Source organism: Sturnira hondurensis, unplaced genomic scaffold (assembly GCF_014824575.4).
Source record: "Sturnira hondurensis isolate 20B ecotype Veracruz unplaced genomic scaffold, ASM1482457v3 Scaffold0015596, whole genome shotgun sequence".
Taxonomy (NCBI): Eukaryota; Metazoa; Chordata; class Mammalia; order Chiroptera; family Phyllostomidae; genus Sturnira; species Sturnira hondurensis.
The window spans coordinates 12,511,928-12,533,284 of record NW_028088227.1 but is presented as its reverse complement, the minus strand read 5'-3'; the positions used below and the strand labels follow the sequence as shown (position 1 = coordinate 12,533,284).

Here is a 21,357-nt window from a genome sequence, read left to right as displayed (position 1 = left end):
TCCCTGTCTCTCAGGGCACTAGCCCAACCTCTCACTGGGAAAACAAGTGGTGGTGCCAGAGGCTTCCGGGAGTTCCCGCCGCTTTTCCAGAGACAGGTGCCAGACTCTTCCTGCTTGCGGCTCGGGGTCGCGCTGTAGTACTCAGGGAGTTTGGGGTGGGGCTGGGGGTCTTAATGGGATCAGGTGGCAGTGAGTCACAGGCTGCTGGGCCAGGCTGAAGCCACTTGGCTGGTTCACATTTCTTCTCCCTGGTAGCTGGTTGGTTATTCTCAGCCACGAATTACTTCTCAACTTAATTTATGAGAACTCTTTTGAGAAAGTGGTTGGGCAGGGAGGCCAGTGTGAAAGAGGAAAGCCAGAAAGTGGATAGGTGGCTGCCTTCTACCTCCGGGACACACGTGTGGGGCACGCTCCTGGGGCTTGCCCCGGCCACTGGTCTGCCCCTGGTCCTGGGCCCCTGCCTGCCCCTCCCTCTGCCTGGCAGTCCTGCTCCTTCCTAGTGAGCTGCCTGTTGGGGAGCAGTCAGAGCAACTAATGGCCCAGGAAATGCACGCACTGCTTGGGAAATGGAAATAACACACAGTAAACCTCACTGGAGGACTTGAAGTGCCAGAGACCTCCCGGGCCCAAGGAGACCGCTGACCGCTCTCAGCAGAGGGAACGCCCCACCTCCTCCTGAGAAAAGGGAATTTTTTGGCCACGGTTTGTATCACATGCCCTGGCTACTGCAGATCTCAGACAGAGAAGGGCAACTGCACTGCTGGTTTAGCTCAATAAGGAGGCCTGGTGCTGGGACACTGTCTGATAGGAATGGCAATGAGCACCCTGGCTAACTGCCTTTTCTCTCTCTGGAGTCACAACCTGAGACCTACAGGGGAACTTAGAGCAGGAGCAGAGGTGGGGGGACACAGGCGCTGACAGGGGAGCAGGGCTCAGTGGCGACAGGGTGGGAGTTGTTGAGGCTTCTGCCCCGCGCAGGCTGCTGCATTTCCAGATAGACTCTCAGAAAGAGCCCTCTTTATGAGGCAAACTCAGTGGGTCTCTCTTATTCACCCCCGTAAAGGCTAATAAAGAATTCATGTGGCCTGGTTTACAGAGGAGGGAGTCCAGATGAGGGGACCGTGGGTCACTCCCCTGCTGCTCCCAGTGGGTGGGGTTTCGGGTGTAGGGGTGGACGGATGGTGGGCATGTGGGGGTGGGAAGGCGGCTGGGAGAGCTGGTCCCCAGTCACAGTGAGGAGCAGGAGAGATGTCGAGGTTCAGTCATTCAAACTTTCTGTTAAATGTTGTTATATTTTCTTCTTGTTTCCACTGTGTTTATTTCACTAACCTTCCCTAGGTCTTGCCCACAGGAAAAGCGGTTTAGGAAAGGGGGCAGAATGAGTAGAAATCTCCCCCCAAATGCAAACCTACTTACCTGTTGTGTGTTTTAAAGGCAACTCCAGGCCAGTTTTGCCATTCTGTCTAAACTCCATTGAGACCTTATTGCCCGTACTCCGATACTTAATAGAAAAAGAGCACACAGGGAGCTCTCCTTATCCCATGGGAAATGCCAGCAGGAAAGGTCTTATTCTGAGAGGCTGTGGACCTCAGGAAAGAACCCTCAGGGCCAAACTTGGTACTGGCTGGAATAATCGCTGACCCAAGGCTTATCACTCACACCTTCTCTCCCCACAGGCCCATGGATACAGTTCGGATTGCCGTGGTGGGGGCAGGTGTGATGGGACTCTCCACCGCTCTGTGCGTGTCCAAACTGGTCCCACGATGCTCCATCACGGTCATCTCAGACAAGTTCTCTCCTGATACCACGAGTGACGTGGCAGCCGGAATACTTATTCCCCATGCGTATCCAGGTGAGAGGGATTTTCGCTGCTTTGTCAGACATGGCAGACGTCAGGTAGAACGATGTCTGTGGAATTCTATCGACAATGACAGCAGGCTGTGCATGTAAGTGTAATGTGAACTTTTAACTTCTTATTGGTCCATCTGTTAGGAAAAGCTAGGTTATGCTGTAAGACAAGAACAATCTTCAAGTCTTAGCAGCTGAAGAAATAAAGGTTTATTTCTTGCTCATGGTGTATGTTGTGTGTTGACTGAGCATCAGCAGGGGATGAGTAGGGACCCAAGACAACGGAGCAGCCGCTGTGTTGAATGTCATCAGTATCCGTAACCTGGAGGGAAGGGACTCCAGGGGTCTCACCTCCACAGTTAAGTGCTCTGGCCAGGAAGTGACTTCTGTCCCTTGTGATGAGAGCTCATTGGCCAGCACTACTCACATGCTCTCAAGCCTTAGGAGGCCAGGAAGTGCAGTTCCGTAAGGTGCCCAGAAGGTGGATGGCCAGAAGTACCTGGTGACCAGCATTAATACCTGCCACAGTCGTAACTCTAAGTCTTTCCACTGAGCCAGAACCCACCTGTATGTAATGGGACTAAGACCCTCACTTCTAAGCCAGCATAGGAACTATCAGTCAATGTGTGTTTGGGCCTAAAGATGCACTGATTTTTAATAACAAGCCCATGTATTTTTTCCATTCGGGATTTTCCACATGAAACGGGAGAAAAGAATTAGCATTACATAGAAAACAAAATCACTTTACAGCCAATTTTATACTCTACCTTGTGGGAGTACAAAATTTTATATTTTACATTTTATATGAAATTTATATTTTATATAAATATTTTCTTCTCATTCCACTCTCGTTCAATTATATATTTTCTAGCTTCTCATTTCCACTGTCCTTTTTCCCTTTTAGTTCTTTTTAAATCAAAATAAACATGCATATAGTTTAAATAATCAAGTGGTTACAAGATTTATTAAAAAATAGCAGTCTACACTTTGAATAGTGCCCTGACTGTTAAATCTGGAAACACGCATTCTTCAGTTCAGGAAGTAGCCTTTGAGTCACTCGGTTGCTGACCTCTCCCCCTCCATGTCTCTGCCTCCCCTTTCAGACTGAGTCGCTGTTGTCCTGGGGGGAGGTCCTCCAGTCCTCTCAGCTTCCCTTCCTCCCTCCTATTTCTCTTTCTCTTTTATTTTACTTTCCTGAAATTTTTCTCAATTTTGTCTTTTACCTTGCTGTTGGCTTTTTAATTTCAACAGTGGCATTTTTAACTTTACGGAGCTCTGTCTTGTTTTCTGAATTCACCTTTGATATAGCATCCTTTTTGTGTTCTATACTTACAGTAACTTTTCTTATCTTTCCGATGATATAATAGTAGTTTAAAAAGTTTCTTCTCCCTGAAAAATTTCTGTTGTTGAATGTTCTCATTCTTCAGTTTGCAGGTTGTCCTTGGCCAGTGGTCATCTTTACCTGTCTGCTGACAGTTCAGAGTGAGACCCTAAACAGTCAGTGGGAATTTCTGAGCGCTGTGTAGGGCTTGCGGCCTTGAGCCTCTCTGGAGAGAGATGGCAGGGCTGTTTAGTTGGGGAACCTGCGACATCATCACGTTTAAGTGTTTTTTTGGACCAGCATGTTCCTCAGAGAGGAGGCTTCTAGCCTCCTGGCTGGGGAAGGCAAAGCCTGGGCTGGCCACATCCTTGAAGGTAGGGGAAGAAGGCTGGGGTCTTAGCATCTGGATTGCATGTGTTTCCTTAACCCTCCAGTTTTCGGTATGGTATCCCTGTCTTCACCTGTGCTTGGTGTTTTCCAACCCAGAGACCCCCCTGTTTCATCTAACAGGGAATGAACCCATTATCATCACCATATGGGGTCGTGTGAGATTTAAGTGAGTTACTATAGGTAAGGCACTGAGAGCAGTGCCTGGGACACAGTAAGTGCTCTATCCATATTTGCTGTTGTCACTACCTCCACTCCAGCTACAGTTTTCTTTTCCCAGCACTTGAACATGAGTTAGCTCACCCGGTAGCTCTGCCCACGGTTGAACTGGAATTGTCTGTTCTTTTGGGATGACTGCCGCAGCCGGTGGATCTCAGCCACTATTTTGTTTTTAAGGTTTAGGGTGGGAACAGGGGGAATGCATTTCAGCACAGCCCTGTACACTGGCTATGATTGGTGGGGTCTGATCCCTAGATGTCAAATTTAATTTTCATTGCAGCTTAGTATTTATTTCTTCCTTATTTCTACACTGGCAGGCCGGTCTGCACTTTTGCAATGCAGTGTTAGTTCACAAAGGCCCATGTTTAAAGGCAGCCCGGGCTCACTCCTAAAGAAATGTTTGTGGGCTCTGTAGCATGTTTTAAATGCTGCTACTAAAATGCCCTCACTGACCGGGGGCTTTGTCTGGGGAGCAGGATGACTCCAGGGGCCTGTGCACCTGCTCCGTGAACTCCAGTGACATCCTTCCAAGCAGAGCTGATCCAGAATCCTCTCTGTCTCGTTCTCTCATCTCCTCTGTGGCTGCCCCCATGGCAACCCCTCAGAATTACTGCGCCCTGGTCTCTGGCCTGACCCTGGACTTTCCCTCATGACCCTTCCGCAGGAATCAGAGGGCCAAATACTTTACCCATAGTTGGATTTCTCTTTACCTGCATTGGACACTCTTATGTTGGGGTTTGAATCCTGACCCTCACTTCCTCCCTGACAGGCCTGGCACCCTTCCAGAAGCTGCATCTGGAGCCCATTGCTGGTGCTTTGGCTGGGAGGGCTGGTCCACAGGACTCTGCCAGAGAGGTGGTGCCTGGCATGGTCCTGCAGACCCCTGTTGACCTGAGGTGCTGCTCCCAGCTGGTCCATGAGTTCATGGAGTGGTGGGGTTGGAAGAAATGGCAGCCCTGCTGGGGTTTCAGGGAGCTCTTCCCGAGGAGCTAACTTCACGATACAGGTCTTGTTTCCCTGTAGCAGGAGGGCAAGCTCCCTGGGCTTCCCATGGATATGCATTCCGTTCTCTGTCCTGGTTGACCTGGGCCCCCCACACTGTTCTTCCCTGGTCATCCGCCATATTTTCAGTCTCCAGGAAAGTGGCCCTGGGTTCTTTTTTCTCCCATCGTTTTAACTGTATAACATGCAACGGACTTCTGCCCAGGTTGGTTATGGACCCTTCAAGGACCTCTGGAATGTATGTGGGGCCCAGGTCCACCTGCCAGTGGGCTCACCTGTCAGATTTTGCCCCAATCAATTGGTTTCCACTTTGTGGGTCAATCATTATACAGACAGATGCCTACAGCATATGTCACTCTTCAAAAGTTTGGTTGCGGATGTATCCTTCGCCGTGTGGTACTTTATCTAAATGAAGTCACTTATCTGAAGCATAGCCGTTATCATCATTTTCCTTTCTGTTCCACTCTGCTTTCCTCCCTGATTACAGACACACCCATTCACAAGCAGAAGCAGTGGTTTAGAGAGACCTTTGATCACCTGTTTGCAGTTGCCAATTCTGCAGAAGCTGTAGAGGCTGGCGTTCATCTGGTGTCCGGGTAAGGGAGCAAAGCTGAAGTTACTGTTGAGTGTAGGATGATCTGGACAGAGCTCCGAGTGCGGCAGCAGTTACCACAGAGAGTCCGCTGTGAGCAGAGCTCGGACCTCGATGTGGGGGGTTTAGAGGGATGTTTTGGACTTTCCTCCAAAGAACTCAAGAAAGGCAAATTACAGTATTAGATTTTTTAATAGTAAACAACCATTACAGCTTCCCATCACAAATACTATTCTGAGTTTCCTCAGGAATTGTGCAGTGACTTGCAATTATGGCTACAAAAATATGTCGGGTAAGCAGTGAGGGGGGTTATGTGAGGATCGTGTGGCCAATGGAACATGAGCAGGTGGGACATTGGAATGGGTGCAGAGCTCCAAAATACAGGCACATCTTACACGTTTAGTGTCCTTGGAGAATGCTGTGCTCCCAAAGTGTAAATTTTGTAGGTCCCTGAGTCACCTTTTGAAGTGCCACTTGGGAAAAAATGTTTCTGAAATGGTTATCACACTCCCGTCTGATTCTTCATATCTGATTCCTGGAGGCACACAACTCAACAAGGACTTTAAAAATAAATCCCATGGAACATTTCTAACACCAATGAGCACTTGAAATATGACAGCATCTTTCAGTTAAATTCTTAAATTGAGATCACAAACCATTCTACCACTTAGAGTTTATGACGTGACCTGTATGTTGTCTGGCTGCCCTGTGTTATAACCCAGTCATGCCCATCAGCCTTCAGAAGAGCAGAGGGATGCTGCCTTTTGCTAAATTCTTAAATCCAGTGAACTTTCTGTGCTATTTCTGAAGCAAAGACAAAATTAAACACGAAGCATCCTCTCGCCTCTTTTGAGATCAGGCTGTGTGCTGGCATTTTCTGCTGGTGAACGCACCTGCCTCAGGCAGATTTCTGCTCTTTCCCATCTCTTGCCCTCCCTCACCTCCACAAACACCAAAGGATATTGACACCACTAATTTCCCACAGTCTTTGTCTAAAGTAGCAACTTTCACTTCTCTGCCTTCTGAAGATGGACCGATACTATGACTGCTCCAAAGCCAGCCAATGAGCCGCATAGAAAAATGGTTTTCATCAGTATATAGCCACACTTTGTTTTTGTCCAAGACCAACGTGGTCCAGTCTAATTCACAAACTTGGGCTGTAAGTAATTTTTTAAAAAAACAGCTATGTTCAAAATTTAAATATCCTTCCAAGAATAAGACTTTGCCACCATTGAGGATATTAAAAAGAACATACTTTAAGTTTTTCTAAAACAGAGTTATTTATTTCCCTCACCTGAATGATTTTTATTCCACTGGTTTCCAAACGGGATTTGGATCCGTCAAGCACAGATAAGCTCACGGTGTCCTGTGCATCTGTGGCTGAAGGATATAGCCTTGTCCATCTATTCATTTCTTCAAAACAACTTTTTAGCATTTATCAGTATCAGGTACTGTCCTAGGTATCAGGGATATATAAATGAGCAGTTTAGTACATACTGCTTAGCATATAGTAGATTCTCAATAAATACGTGTGGAGTGAACTTTTAAGAAAGACTGATGCGGTCCTGTCCCATGTGGCTTATGGTCTGTGGGCAGTGTCCTAAATCTGCTGAGTTACAGATGAGACACGCATCACCAAGGGAAAGTGCAGGGTGCTATGGAAGCATTTATCTGGAGAATGAACTTGCTCTGGGGTTTCATGGGTCGCCACCTGGGAAAAAGTGATGTTTCAGTGAAGACCATTCAGGTGAAATTAGGTTAGTCTGGTGAGGTGTAGAGGTGAAGGGGGAAGAGACAGGGTCCCAGACAGAGGAGGCAGCACTCTGGGGCGGGAGGGGGAAAGCACATGCCTAGACCTGAGTCTGGGGTGACCGTGGTGTGGTGGAGGGTTTGAAAAATCCCAGTTTAATGGGAAGCCACTGAGGGACTTTACACCGTGAAGTAATTGATCATATTTACATTTTAAATATATTCTGTTTGTAGTGTGAGAACAGATCTGTGGGAAAAGAGGGTAGTGAGATAGATTAGCCATTGATAGTGAGGGTAGGGGATGGATAAATTTGAGGAATGCTTAAGAGGACATATTGATGGGCCCTGACAGGTGATGGCATGCAGGGGGTGGGAGAAGAAAGAGAGTCGAGGATGGTTTTTAGGTTTCTGGCATGAGCACCTGTGTGGATGGGGTCCCATTTTCTGAGTTGGATAGAGGTGTTGGGGAAGTGTGTGCAGGGGGCTAATGTGTGAGACATGGAGGGTGGGGAAAGTGTGTGTGGGGGGCAGTTCATGTATGAGACATGGAGGTAGACATCCAATGGGGAGCAGGAAACGTGGGTCTGGATCTGGCTTTGGAGCTCACAGAGAGAAGTGAGCTGGAGGTGTGGCCTTCTGAGTGTCCGGCCTGTAGATGATGGTGAAGAAGTGGAGGAGGGCAATCTCGCCCAGGAAGAGTGTGCAGATGAGACAGCGAGAGGGCCCAGCGCAGGAGCCCTGCTGCAAGCATTACACCTTCCACGGGGACTGCTTTGAAGCCATTACTTAATTGTGAATTACTTAAATTCTAGCACACCAACATCACATCATCAGTGTGTAAAGCACTTACATGATTATCCTGGCTATTTTAGAACAACCATGATTTACAACATTTATTCTTATTGATGAAAACAATCCAACACTCATAAATCAAACCTATGCCCAGCGGCTATTGGTAGGACCATTATAGCCTCATCCACCCCAAGCACGACTTCCCGGTACCAGGGCTCCTCCGGACAACTCTGGGCTTCTCTTTTCAGGAGCTTAATGGATGGACAACCTACAATATAAGTCAGAATTTGAACCCTGGCCTCTGGCACTGTCGCCATTGCTCATTATACTTTAGGTGTTTTGTTCAGAATTGAGGCCAACCTTTAAACTTTTGATGGTTTTCTTATAATTAATGTGAAACATTATGCAAAACAGAAAAATATTCTTTCCTCAAATACACATAGTAGTAAGTAAATAAGAAAATCTGGGCAAGAGGTTTTTGGAAAGAAAAAAATTAAATTCAGTCTTTAAAAGACACTACTTTTCAAATGTCTTACTCCTCCCCATCATGAACATTTGAAATTTAGCTACTGAGTTATAAGAACCCAGAAGAATGGAAGAATAGATCTTTTTATGTGCGTAGGAAGTGTGATTTTTTAGTGGCTTAGAGAGTGTCACATGTGGTTCACTAGAAATGTGTTAATTCACCAAATTTCAAGAAATCAGTTCACCTAATATGTTTGAGCTGGCAGATATTTCGGAGCGTTCCTACCGAAGAAGTTCCATTCTGGGCTGACGTGGTGCTGGGATTTCGAAAGATGACTGAGGCAGAGCTGAAGAAGTTTCCTGAACACGTGTTTGGTCAGGCGTTCACCACCCTGAAATGTGAAGGTTCTGCCTACCTCCCGTGGCTGCAGAAAAGGTCAGTTTAGATGGCTCTTTGCTGCTTTGTTCATCTGGCATAGCCGCAAATAACTCCATAAGATTCACACTGAACATTCTCTGTGGTCCCCCGAGGCTCTTGCATTGTGTCTTGTTGCTCACAAATAGTTAGGGCATTGGACTCAAACAGTTTGAAGACAGTGTGTGAGTCCCAGGAGTGAGTCACGTCATTTTGGTGGTGACGCGTCTGTCTGTCTTCTATCACTTGACGCACACAGCTTGGTTCCCGCCCACCCTGCCACACCACACACCAGGAAAACCTGCTTCTTGAAACAGTATCTTAGTTTCCTCTCTATGAAATGGGAGAGGTTTGGAAAATAGGCTTCCAGCTAGAAAATTAGATGATTTTCTACTCTAGGTCTTTGAATGAAAGAATCCTTAGCTTATTATAATTATTTTTGAATATTTTTTCTCATCAGTGAGAAAATATGTATAGCTTCATTATTTTCTTTTGTTATAAATAAGAACTCAAAAACTAAGGGCTTACCCAAATTATGTAATTGCTTCCTCACCAAGTTTAGGCCCAAATACCTTGAACTTGCATTTTGGCTTGGTTTTCAGGACTTGCTATTTCCATTTCATTAGCAAACACATCAAGAACATCTTTATTTGAAAAACATCAAATAAATCTCTCTACAGTTAAGTCAAGAAACTGCAGGCATGTGGGGGGTTGTGAAGCATTGGCTTTTTCAGCCTCTAAATCTGTGTGTTTAGTGGACGAATAGGAACACTGTGAATTGCTGTATAATGTAGAAGAGCGACTCGAGGTAAGTGGGCAGCAATGATTGGGCTAGATATAGGGTATAGAATAGTTGATTCTGGTAATTCATTAATTCCACAATTCTGTGTTGAGCACCTGTGTGTACCTGGCACTGTGCTAGGAACTGGTCAAAAAGAAAGGTAAAATATGATCATTTTTCTTTTTTCTTTTAAATATATTTTATTGAGTATACTATTACAGTTGTCCTATTTTTTTCTCCCCTTTATTCCCCTCCACCCTGTAGCCCCTCCCACCAGCATTCCCCCACCTTAGTTCAACATGTACATATATGTGTGTGTTTATATTTACACTGACTAATAGTTACAGGAACACATATGGTGTGGGTTAAGTACAGGTTTAGGAGAGCTGAGTGGGGGCACGGAGGAGGAAACCTAAGTCCGCTGGACACAGGTCAGGAGCATTGTGCTATATTTTTGTAGCTTTATAAGTGCTCTTCTGACCTTCACCTCTCAGTAATTTTTATCTGTCATTTTCCTTTTGTAAGTTCCAGTTTCATAAAGCGCACACTTTTGTGCTTTGCTCACTGGCCCATAAACCACCGACTGTGTGTTAGGCTTGTGCCTGAATCATCAGTTGACAAATGGACATTTTGCACTGGCGCGTGACGGCGTCGCTCCTCAGCCAGCACTCGGGGATCAGCAGCATCACCGACTTTTCTGGGTGGCAGTCCTGTGCAGTGTTGGATTTTTGTCCTTCTGTTATAAAAACGAATAGGAAAAACCGGAAGTGCTAATGTTAGTGACGCAAAGTTGCAGAGTCATGTACTTTATCTTAAATACGTGCAGGGCAGCCAGTGAGCACGCCTCAAGTGGCAGAGCTTTACGGTCGACGTGCTGCCCAATTTAAAAATGATGATGAAAAACAAATGGAGGACTATGTACAAAATATTGGGTATAAAAGATGAGGTGTCATTAGAGAGTTTTATTACAATTTTTGGCATTTTTAGCCCTCTTGGGCTGAAGTTTCACAATTACCCCCAAATGTATTGTTTGGCTTCCTCTTCGTGGACTTTTGGCTCCATGTTCTGCACAGTGTATGAAAACCTGGCTGGCGCTCTGTGGTCTCTGGCGGATTGGGAAGAGGTGGGTGAGGAACCCCCACCCCAGAGTGTTCGTTCCCATCACTGAGACTGTCAGGGCCTGGCTGAGGGCTTCTCTGTGTGGGGCTGGCCAGCAGGCAGGGCGGGGAGAGCCGGGGATGCAGAAATAAGGAAAGTGAATGAAGTCTTGTGACCCCTTTATCTGATTCCTAACATTTGCTTTACCACTGTCTCTCTCTTTCTCTCTCTCTTCTTTATACATATATATTTTTTTCAGAACTACCAAAGAGTAAGTTGCAGACACAATACCCCATTACTCCTAAATGTTGTTGTATGTACTTGCTAAGAACAAGGACACTCTATTCACCATGATAAAACCCAGGTGTTTATATTGATATGATTCTATAATCTATGGCCCTTTGAGTCATATTTTGCCAATTGTTCCAATAATGTTTTTTTAATAGCATTATGTATATATTTCTGGTCCACAATCGCATACCACACATTGCATTTCATTGTCATGTCTCTTTAGTCTGTGGTCCATCTTTGTCTTTTATGACCTTTACAGTGGTAAAGGTCATACAATAAGATGGAGCAGTTGTTTAAAGAATGTCCCTCATTTGGAGTTTGCCTGATTTTCCCTCACAATTATACTGAAGTTATGAATTTTTGGTGGGACACCATAGAGATCACGTCGAATTCTTACTGCCTTGTATCAGGAAATGCATGGTGTCAGCTTGTCATCTTCTGGTGACATTAACTATGAGTACCTGGCCTGCCAGGCATCTCCACTGTGAAGTCGCTACTTCTTTCTTCTGTAATTACTAAAAACTTTGTCATATTATACCTCAGGGTATGTAAGTACGCTGTTCCTTGTCTAAATTTCACTCACTAGTTTTAGCATCTGTTGATTCTTCTTGCTGAATCCTCACTGTAATAATGCCTGCTAAGTGGTCATTTTCCAATTCCTTCCACATTTAGTTTGCTTTCTACTAAAAAGAATAGTACATTTTCTTTTCTTATCTTTATTTATTTAAGTATTTATTTTTATCAGGATGGACTCATGGACTCCTATTTTATTCAATAGATTTGGCCGGTTACTTTTATTATTTATTTTGATGTTCAAATTGTCCAAGATTTGGCCAACAGGAGCCCCTTTGGGTTGCTCCTGGGTGTTTTTGACATGTTTGCATCTTTTTTAAAAGGCATTTTCTTACTTTCAGTCACAACAAGATTCCATACATCCCAATTATGTGAAGAAAGACATTTTTTATGACTATTTCCCTCCATCTTTTCCTCAATTGAAACCCAAAGTAATGTCACCGTTTAAATTCATGGGTTCAGTGCAGAAATAAAGTGCCTTTACTCTTTCTCCCTTCCCTTCTTCCCCTCTGTCCTCTGAAGTTTCTCCCCATTGTAATTTTGGGTGTATCTAGAGAACCCAGCCAACATCAGACAGAACCTTCTCTACCTTGTCCAGCATGCGACAAGAACGAAAACAAAAGCCCACATGAGAATGTGTAAATATTTAAAAGTTCTCAACCAAGCTAAGGAACCATTAAATAAGATGTAATTCATCTTTTTACCTTAACAAATATGCTTTGCATTTATCTGAAGGCCAAGTTTACATTTAGAATTCTCAGTTTCCTGGAAGCGTTGCCCCTGAAAACGGCAGCAAGGGTCCTTGGGTGCATGCCAGGAGGCACCCTAGCCAGTACACTCAAGCTCTAGCCCTACTCCCCCTGAAAATATCTCTCCCTTGTCCACCCCTTGGGCTCAGGGGTGCACACAGTGGCACAGTCTGTCTGTCCATCAGAGGAGATGCTGCAGGACCTGAAAAACAGGAGGGAACGGGGGATTCTGCGTCCCTAGCTCACAGGTTGGCAGTGAAGGGAAAGGTTCAGCCCACCTACTCATTTCTCATGCACAGCTGGAGAAGGGCAAGCGTAGGGTCCTCCAGGTGACCCAGAGGAAGGAAGGTCCACCTCAGATGAGCCAGGGTGGGTTTTGAGTCTTGGGAGTAGTAATCAGGGGTGAGGGTGAGGAGTTCTCCTAATCTTTCATTGAAGCATTGGCTATTCAATATAAACAGAAGACTCTCCTTGGGAGAGAGGGCACATTGCTTTTCTTGTGTTTTAAGGATCAAGTAGTAGATAAGATCTTTGGAAGATGGGGAGTTTTGAGGGGCAGACAGGGAGCCTGAAGGTCCAGGACACCTGGAGATGTGGCAGATGGGTTGTCATGTGGGAGAGGATAGAGGCAGGGTCACCCCCTGTCCCCTCTTCTGAGGAGTTTGCCTGGGGCTGCCCTGGGCAGTGAGAAGCTTCTTCCTGGGAGAGGGTGGGTGGGCTTGTCCCCATACTGGACTGTGGGTGATGGCCAGTTCCCAGTATGGCCAGTCTCAGCTCTTCTCCCATCTGCTGAGAATGAATGTTTTGGCTCTGGGGCCCACCTCAACCATTTTCACACAAAACAAATACAGAGGACCCTCAAACAACATGGGTAGAAATGCATGGGACCACTTGCATGCAGCCTCTTCCCCTGCATGCCTCATATCCCCAGGTTTGCATCTGTGGGTCCAGCCAAGCACCGATGCAGAGGGCTGGCTCCGTGCACTGTTCTTTGCCATTTTATGCAGGGAATTAGAGCATCCGTGAATTTTAGTGTCTGCTGGGGGTCCCGGAACCACTTCTCTATGGATACCGAGAGACCGTAGTTAAGTTTTGAGGAGTCAGAAGTTATTTGTGACTCTATGAGAATTAGCTCCCCTAACTCCTACCTTGTTCAAAGCTCAACTGTATTGGTAGCTGGATGATTTGTTCTGCTTCTAAAGTTTCACCTCCTAGAAAACAGGCCGCTTATTTCCATAACAACCTTATTTTCAGGCCTCATCTCTAACTGCGGGACAAAAGCCTGGGAAAGGTCCTGCTACCCCCCCATTAGCTGGAAGCCTGCTGCCCTCACTTAACTTAAAACAACCCCACGTGAGTGGACTTTGTGCCGGTGGCAGCCACCTCCCGAGCAACACCAGTGGGCCTGATGAGCAGCAAGCCAGTGTCCGGGCCTTGGAGCACGCTGCTTGCTGTGTTTTTAGGTGACAGAGTCAGGGAGGAGAGGCCTGAGGAGGTGTTCTTATCCCCAAAGTCTGGGGTGGGGGGCTTTCTTAGTCCCTCTGTTTGAGATACATACCCACCATGACAATAGGCTAGGACATGAGATTCTAGCAGCCCACCCCACCCCCACCCGCCGTCAGCTCCCCCGGGTCCCTGCCCCCTGCAGCCCGATATGGGGCCAGCATGGAAAACTTGCAGGGGCCCCCACTGTGGAGGTTGGCTGTCCCCCTGCCCTCAGGGCCTGGCACCTGGCCAGAAGGCCAAGGCGAAGAAGGGAGAAGCCCCAGCCCCCTTCCCTCTGGGGGAGGCTCTGTGGGGCAGGGACTCCTCTGATCCCCAGGCAAACCTTTCAGGACAAGGATTTAGGCCAGGTGGGCGGCAGGGCAGCCTTGGTGAGGGCATGGGCCCCCGGGGCTCCCTCTGTGGGCTGCCACCCCCTCTCCTCCAATGGAAGCCACACAATTCCTGCTTGTTCCTCACACCCCAGGCCTGTTTTGTTGCCTCCTATGCCCCTTCTGCACAGTCTGAATGTTCAGGCATGGTGTTCAGACTCAAAAACAGGCATTTCACTCAGCAAGCCAGAGAAGGAAAAAAAATGTTTTTAACTACAAATTAGATCATTATCATTTTTCAAAGAACAGAAGGGTTCATCTCCCTCTCAAAATATATGTCTCCAATAAAATCCATAACAAACAAACGAACAAAAAGCCTGAGGTTTAATCAGCCAAGATCATGTTTCATGTCTTTGGCCAGTGGAGTCACATCCTGTGGCTCCTTACTTGCCCCTTCCAGGAAATGGACCCTCGGGGCAATGGGTCAGCTGAGCCTGTTGACCCAGCTGGCATCCTAGCCAGGTATCCTACTAAATAAATCACCCAGCTGGACCGGGACTGTCCTGCCTTTGACAACACCCGGAAAGCTGGGTGTCCCACGTCTGTCTCAGGGGGAGGCCTGGTAACGTAGGTGCGTTGCTTACTTTTCAGGAGGCCATGCCTTATTCTGTGGCCCCGGTCAGGCCCACACTGACCACAGCACTGACCACATGGGGCTGCTCCCCCTGTACTGTCCTTCCCACTCATCTAGTGAGTCCTCCGCTACTGTCCTTGGGAGAGCCCTCCGCCTCCCATCGCCTCTTTCTTCTGTTCTCCCTCTTGGCCTGACCCACAGCAGTGCCGGGGAAAGAAATTCCTTTAGTTCCCTCAGTAGGTGCACTGAAATGGGGATTCTCCATCAGGAATGTGACAGGTTGTCCCTGCCTTATAAATGTCTGACTTGCAGAGCTCCCTCCCTGTGTACAGCAGATCTCTGCTTCCCTGTGCCCAGCACACGCCATGCCTGCCAGAGCGCAGCCTTCCTTTCCCAGCACCTTTAGGTATTTCCTCCCCTTGCCAGCATCTGCTGCCCAGCTCCTAAACCAGAGGAGCAAGGGGAAAAGATGGCCCCAGCAGAGGTCTAGTGGGAGCACTGCCCTTTCTCCCTGGCTATGCAAGGACGAAGTGGGAGGGGACCAGCCAGGAAGCTGGAAAGTGATGGTGTTTGTTTTTTCTGATGATGGCAACAGGGTGTAGGAGGGAATAGACAGAGATTGTGTGTGGTGCACAATAGCCCCGGGGGCTTCCTTAACTGGCCCTTCCACTGGGGCTTCTGCAGCTACTCTCAGGCAGCGGCAGAGGTGAACTTGTTCCCTGACTAAGCGGGCACGGTGGCTCCCACCCTGCCCAGCAAAACCCAGGGACCTCATCCAGGGCCCCTTTCCCAAAGAGACCAGAGGCTGCTCCAGGCCTGAACAGGGCCTGCAGTGATTCCTACGCGTTTGTGGAGTGGCCAAGACAGGGATGGGGATTCTGAGAAGTGGGACATAGAATGCATTTGACTTCATGAGCATATGCATTGCAAGGGAATGAACGAGGAACATGGACATTAGATGAGAAAATGTCTCAGGTCAAACAGACTATAAATTAGGCAAATCAGACTATCTATAAAATGCAAGAAGTCCCACGTATTTTTCACCTAGATTCCTCAAATATTAAATTTATCATATTTCTTCATGCTTTTCCTCTAAATGTACATTTTTTCTAAACCATTTGGGAGTGAGCTGTAGACACAATACCCCTTCACCCCAAATACTGAATATGTACTTCTCAAACCCAGCACATTCTCTTGTGTAACCAAGGTCAATTGGAATGAGGCCATTCCAAACATAGGTACATCTCTGAAGTCTACAGATCTTGCTCAGATTTTTTCACTGAGCCGATAACATGCTTTACACTAGAAGGAAATCCTGAATCATACTACCAAAATAATAATAAAAATATTTTTAATGAACCTAGTCACGTGCTTCTATGTATATTCCTTAGAAGCAGGTGACTAGGTTCTGTCCACATTCAAAGGGGGGGGAATTGGGCTTCAGCCTTGAAGGGTAAAGTGTCAAATGATTTTCGGGTATATTTTTAAAACACCACCCGTGGTCCTGTAAGTGCAAATTGTTTACATTCCCACACAGGCAAAACACTCATCTATGTAATTTTAACAATCAGGAGCTGTTTTAGGAATAGCGGCCTTAAGTGTCCCTATGAAGACACAGTGCACTTTTTCCTGGGAAGCAATATGCACAGTACTGTTTGCCACCTGAGACTTTTAAAATTAATTTTCTTTTGTTCCTCCTCATTTTCAGACAAATAGACTGATCACGGTTAGGGTGTGATGCTTTGGGCTTGAAGCAAGGATTGACTACGTTTTTTAATTGACTACCTGTAATAATACATACATAATACACAACATCTCACAGAACCAGCCCTCCCTCCGCTCCTTGACCCCGGCCATCTAGGTGCCCGTCCACACTGTTAACAACGGCTTTCTAGCTCTTCCCTGTTTCTGTCTTCTCCAGCCTATCCTCAGATAGTGGCTCAAAACTCAGTGCTTTTTTTTCATCCCAACAAACTTTAAGCTCTAGACCCAGCCTCAGCAGTCACTGGTCCCGGGCTCCGTGCAGAGGTGGGGTCAAAGTCCTCCCTCTGACCCCGGAGTTCCAGTCCTGCTCGGCCTGAGTCTCACCTGTTCTCTCAGCGTTCACAGGCTCTGGCCCTCTCCTCATGGAGAAAGTTCCAGCAGTCTGAGGAGCCAGCGCGGAGAATGGACGCTGTGACGTCTCCTCCTCCCTGTACCCTCCTTGGCCCAGACACAGATTTTCCCAAAGCAGTCTCGTCTGCAGAGAAGCCTCTGGCCTTCACACTGCTGATTTTGTGACTTCTCACCCCAAAGTTGTCTTAGGTCCTTGGAAGAGGGTTTCCTTTTATTTGCATAACTCAGAGATGGATTTGGATACTATTCCCAGAATCAAAGTACGAGCTGTTAGAATGTTAACAAAGGAGTGTTAAAATGTCTACCTTTGGCAAGATGGAAAGCGCTTAGAAAATTTAAATGACGATCAGAATCTTTCTCCCAGTCTCTACTCATTAGATTTCAAAACGATTAGGGTCTGACTTTCAGTGGCGAACTCCAGGTGCGTGCGTGAGGATTCCAGGCAGCATCTTGGCTCTGCTGCACCCCTCGTCTGCCCGTGCTGGGCTGACCCCTTCCTGCCCAGACCTCTCACTCCAAGGTCCCACCTCCTTCCTGCAGCCCACCTGCCCGGTCCTGTTGTCAAGCAGCCCCATCTCTGCGTACTGGAGATCGCCAGGGGCCTGCCTGTCCCCTGTGCTTCTCCCCCATGGGTGCCACACCAGACACCTCCGCTACCCCTTTAGTGCTGCTTAGGATTCCTCTCTCACCAACCTGGTGAGAGAGGGCTGTGGCAAGGGATGGTGGGGGTGGGGTGGTGGGGTGGGGTGGGGTGGTGTGTGTGTGTGTGTGTGTGTGCAGGATATTGCCTCTATTCCCAAGGGCAGGGGAAAGAGGAGACTCTCTCTGGGAGGTGCAGTGTGTGTGTGAACAAGGGCTTAGTGGGACTCCCAGGGAATGCAAGGAAGGGCCCTAAAGACAACCAGCCCCTGTTTATGGGTCCAACTGATGTGGTCCAGAAGAGGGCTGGCTTTGGGGCTTGGTAAAAATGGACACTCCGGTTTCAGGGTGATGATCGGAGGATACTGGGCTGGGGCTATTCAGTGAGCACAACTCCTTGAGTTCTGCCACCCCCATTTCCTCGTGGGTACCTGGGGCAATGGTATCTTCCCTGTCCAGGGCGAGGTCTTGCTCAGTTGCAGGAAGCCTCAAGAACAAAGTCTCCAAGCTTTTATACCCCCCAACCACGTCACTCAAAACCTCCAGAACAACTACTTCCTATGGTCATAAAGGCAGTCTTGTACCTAATTTAACATCCAGCTTCCAGGTACAGTTTACTCCTACAGTTTTGTGCTAACTTAATGCCTTGGCCATAGGACGTACGGCCATGACTGAGTATCACTGCGTGGCCACACTGCAGGTGACTGGTCCCTGGAAACATTCCGTAGGTCTCCCCATGAGGGAAGAGCCCTGGGAGGGACCCAGCACAGCAAGCCTGACAGGGCTTTCCAACAACCTGTCATCTGCTGCAGTAATTTAAGAAGAGTCCAGGGAGAGGGTGGACTTTTATCAGTAGCTCAACTAGCAAGGTGCTCTTCAAATGGAAAAGGACGTTTATGGTTATAGAATTTTTACATATTGTCAATTAAAAAAACACCCTGTGAGCTCGGCACTCTGGTCCCTTGGTGATGGCTGAGGAAACAATTTCTCTGAGTTTAAGTAATTTGCTCAAATTCCAGGACTGGTAAATCCCTAATTCTTCTGAGTGAGAAGAATAATTCTAAGTTCTAACAGGAATACCTGGAACACAGAACTACTGCTTAATTGTCAGCCTCTCATGCTAACCTCCCCGTGGTAGATATAAGGGGAGGGACATGTACCCCTGTGCTAACTGTGTAGTTCGGGAGACCAGACTCATACGAAGGAACATGCAGGAGTTAGCACTATGAGACAAGAAGTCCACGGCAGTTAATTAAGGTGCTAAGTAAATGACATAAACCAGAAATATTTGGGTATTTAAAATACCCGATTAGCTTGGTATTTATTTAGCATCTAAAATGATACAGAAACTCTACTGAACACAGAGCACAGGGTGGGGAAAAAGTAGGTTTACAGTTTGTATGGAAAATAATACAGTAATTAATAAATAATAACACAAGAATAGACTCTGTTTCATGCGCTCACAACTGTAAACCTACTTTTGCCCCACCCTGGCTTTGACTTTTTGAAATAGGTTTGTATTCGGGTTCAGCTTTAGGAACCCCCATATGTTTATCTATCCCCATCTGTTCTCTATCCCAAGAATGTGAAGAGGTCGGTGGCTGGCATTTGACCTCGGGCACTTGCTGTAGGAGGTGGAGCAGGAAGCCGCTGCTAAGGCTCACCTCCTGGTCTCTTGTTCTCCCCAGGGTGACAGAAAGTGGGGGCCTGATAGTCACCCGGCGAGTAGAAGACCTGTGGGAGCTTCACCCGTCCTTCGACATTGTGGTCAACTGCTCAGGCCTTGGAAGCAGACACCTGGCGGGAGACTTGGAGATTTTCCCTGTGAGGGGCCAAGTGCTCAAAGTTCAGGCTCCCTGGGTGAAGCACTTCATCCGAGATGGGAGTGGGCTGACGTATGTTTACCCCGGGGCATTCAATGTAACCCTGGGAGGGTGTAGGCAAAAGGGAGACTGGAATCTGTCCCCAGACGCAGAAATGAGCAGAGATATTCTTTCCCGATGCTGTGCTCTGGAGCCCTCCCTCCAGGGAGCCTGGGACACACAGGAGAAGGTGGGCCTGAGGCCCTTCAGGGCAGGCGTTCGGCTGCAGACAGAGCTTCTAGTCCGGGATGGCCAGAGGCTGCCTGTGGTCCACCACTATGGCCACGGGAATGGGGGCTACTCCATGCACTGGGGCACTGCTCTGGAGGCTGCCAGGCTGCTGAGTGAGTGTGTACAATCCCTCAGAACCCCCGCTTCCAAGTCAAAGCTGTAAGAGACATGAAATGACAGCAAATGGCCCAGGAGACTATTGATCAAAATATAATTTCTTTTCAAAATTAGAAAGGATACAATCTGTATGAGTAAGTTTAGGACTACTACTGATATAATCCAGTACTAATCTGGTACTAGAGACTTACATCTAGTACTAATCGCATGGGACATAAAGCCCTATTTTTGTTAAAAATAGAGATTATGATTAAAAAGGATTACTTTTAAATCTGGTGTCCAAGGACCTGTGCTAATTTACGTGGATGCTGGAAGCTGTTGGCATTTTGACAGTTTTGCTCATAAATCCACAGGAGGCGATAACATACAGACATCACTGAACTCACTATCAGTTACTGAGCTGCCTGTGATGCTCACAGGTTGTGTCCAACGAGCATTATGATCCTTGTAAATACAAGTACATGGTGGTCACGCAGTGCAAGTTTGATACATTTAATGGAAGACAGCGGGGCTTCTGCTAGAGGAATTCCTGGTGTTCCTGGTAGAAGACACAGATGAAGTTACCTTCGAACTTGGCATCAACTCAGTAGCCACCTGTGGTCAGTTCTCCAAGGGTTGCACATTGGCTTGTTGTACGGCTGACTGCGCCTAGGCGGTTTTGAAGATTGAAGAGCATGTGCAGCCAAAGAGCTAATTTGCTAATTTGCTAATTAAGCTGGAACAATCATTCTGAATGAAACATAACCAAAGCTTTCTGCAAGTTGTTAAAAAGTACTTGGGAGGAAGGGAATGTGTCTCATGATAAAATGAGTTTGGGAATTGCTGAATCAAATATATTGAACTGGTTTCTTGACTTGGGCCTACGCCGAGCCTTTTATCCCCGTTCACGTGCGCTGTGAAGCCTTAGGAGGGCTTGGGCTTGAAGGAGTGGTAAAGGGGGTGCTATTTATTGAGATAAAGACGCTTTAGAGAAACAGAGGTAATTCTAAATTTAATTTTAATTTGGGGGGGAGATGGCATATGTCTAGAGATGATTCTATTTTGGGTATTCTGAGTGACAATGTGGGAGCGAGAAAGCCACTGGGACAACTGTATTTTTACTGTTTGGTTCATTGAGTTTTGCATCAAAAACAGAAAATTCTGCTGGGAGAGAAAAGAGGTGGAGGGTGTGTGGGCGGGGAGAGAGAGAAACTTTGGAATGTGGCTTATTTTCTATAGATTTCCACCAGGGGGCGATATTGTATCAAATTCAGATAAATTGGTAAATTTGAAAATTTAGAAATGACTAGAAATAAAAAAGGGATACCAGGTGTGTTGAGCAAATCTGTGATTCTTTTGAGTTTACATGCCCCCAAATGCCTATTGTTCTGAATTCTGGGTAAAGTAGTTGACAAATGTACAAGTTTAGACTGAAAATACACACAGGCACACTAGCACACACTCTCATTGCATGAAATCTATGAGAAATAATACGTTACAATAAAATGGCATTCTAAAGCAGGAAAATACATCATAATGGTAAAAAATAAAAATGAAGAACGCTGCTAAGAATAGGTCATCTTTCCATCATTTTCGTCATGGTTTGGAGTGTTTTGTGTTTGTTGCTTGTGCCCCCATTTCATTCCATCCCACTACATCTTTCGTGGCGTGCAGGTAGGCTCAC

General features: G+C 46.8%; 1 protein-coding gene across 3 annotated transcripts; it reads left to right on the top strand.

The window, feature by feature from the left end:
* Positions 1-21,013, top strand: DDO (D-aspartate oxidase). Of its 3 annotated transcripts, XM_037065042.1 has the most exons (5): positions 1-96; positions 1,677-1,852; positions 5,265-5,373; positions 8,635-8,811; positions 19,173-21,013. In XM_037065042.1, exons 2-5 carry the CDS (start codon positions 1,681-1,683, stop codon positions 19,738-19,740), a joined length of 1,026 nt encoding a protein of 341 aa, XP_036920937.1. In that variant the 5' UTR covers positions 1-96; positions 1,677-1,680; the 3' UTR covers positions 19,741-21,013. The 3 variants fall into 3 exon arrangements, with proteins under 3 accessions (XP_036920937.1, XP_036920939.1, XP_036920936.1); XM_037065044.1 differs by lacking the exons at positions 1-96; positions 5,265-5,373 and having other exon boundaries at positions 1,750-1,852; positions 8,642-8,811; XM_037065041.1 differs by lacking the exons at positions 1-96; positions 1,677-1,852 and having other exon boundaries at positions 5,003-5,373.
* Positions 21,014-21,357: the final 344 nt, after the last annotated feature.

Coding starts and splice junctions, on each gene's coding strand:
- DDO (XM_037065041.1), top strand. CDS start 5,018: ATGTGGGGCCCAGGTCCACCTGCCAGTGGGCTCACCTGTCAGATTTTG. Junction 5,374..8,634: donor GGCGTTCATCTGGTGTCCGG/GTAAGGGAGCAA, acceptor AATATGTTTGAG/CTGGCAGATATTTCGGAGCG. Junction 8,812..19,172: donor CTCCCGTGGCTGCAGAAAAG/GTCAGTTTAGAT, acceptor TGTTCTCCCCAG/GGTGACAGAAAGTGGGGGCC.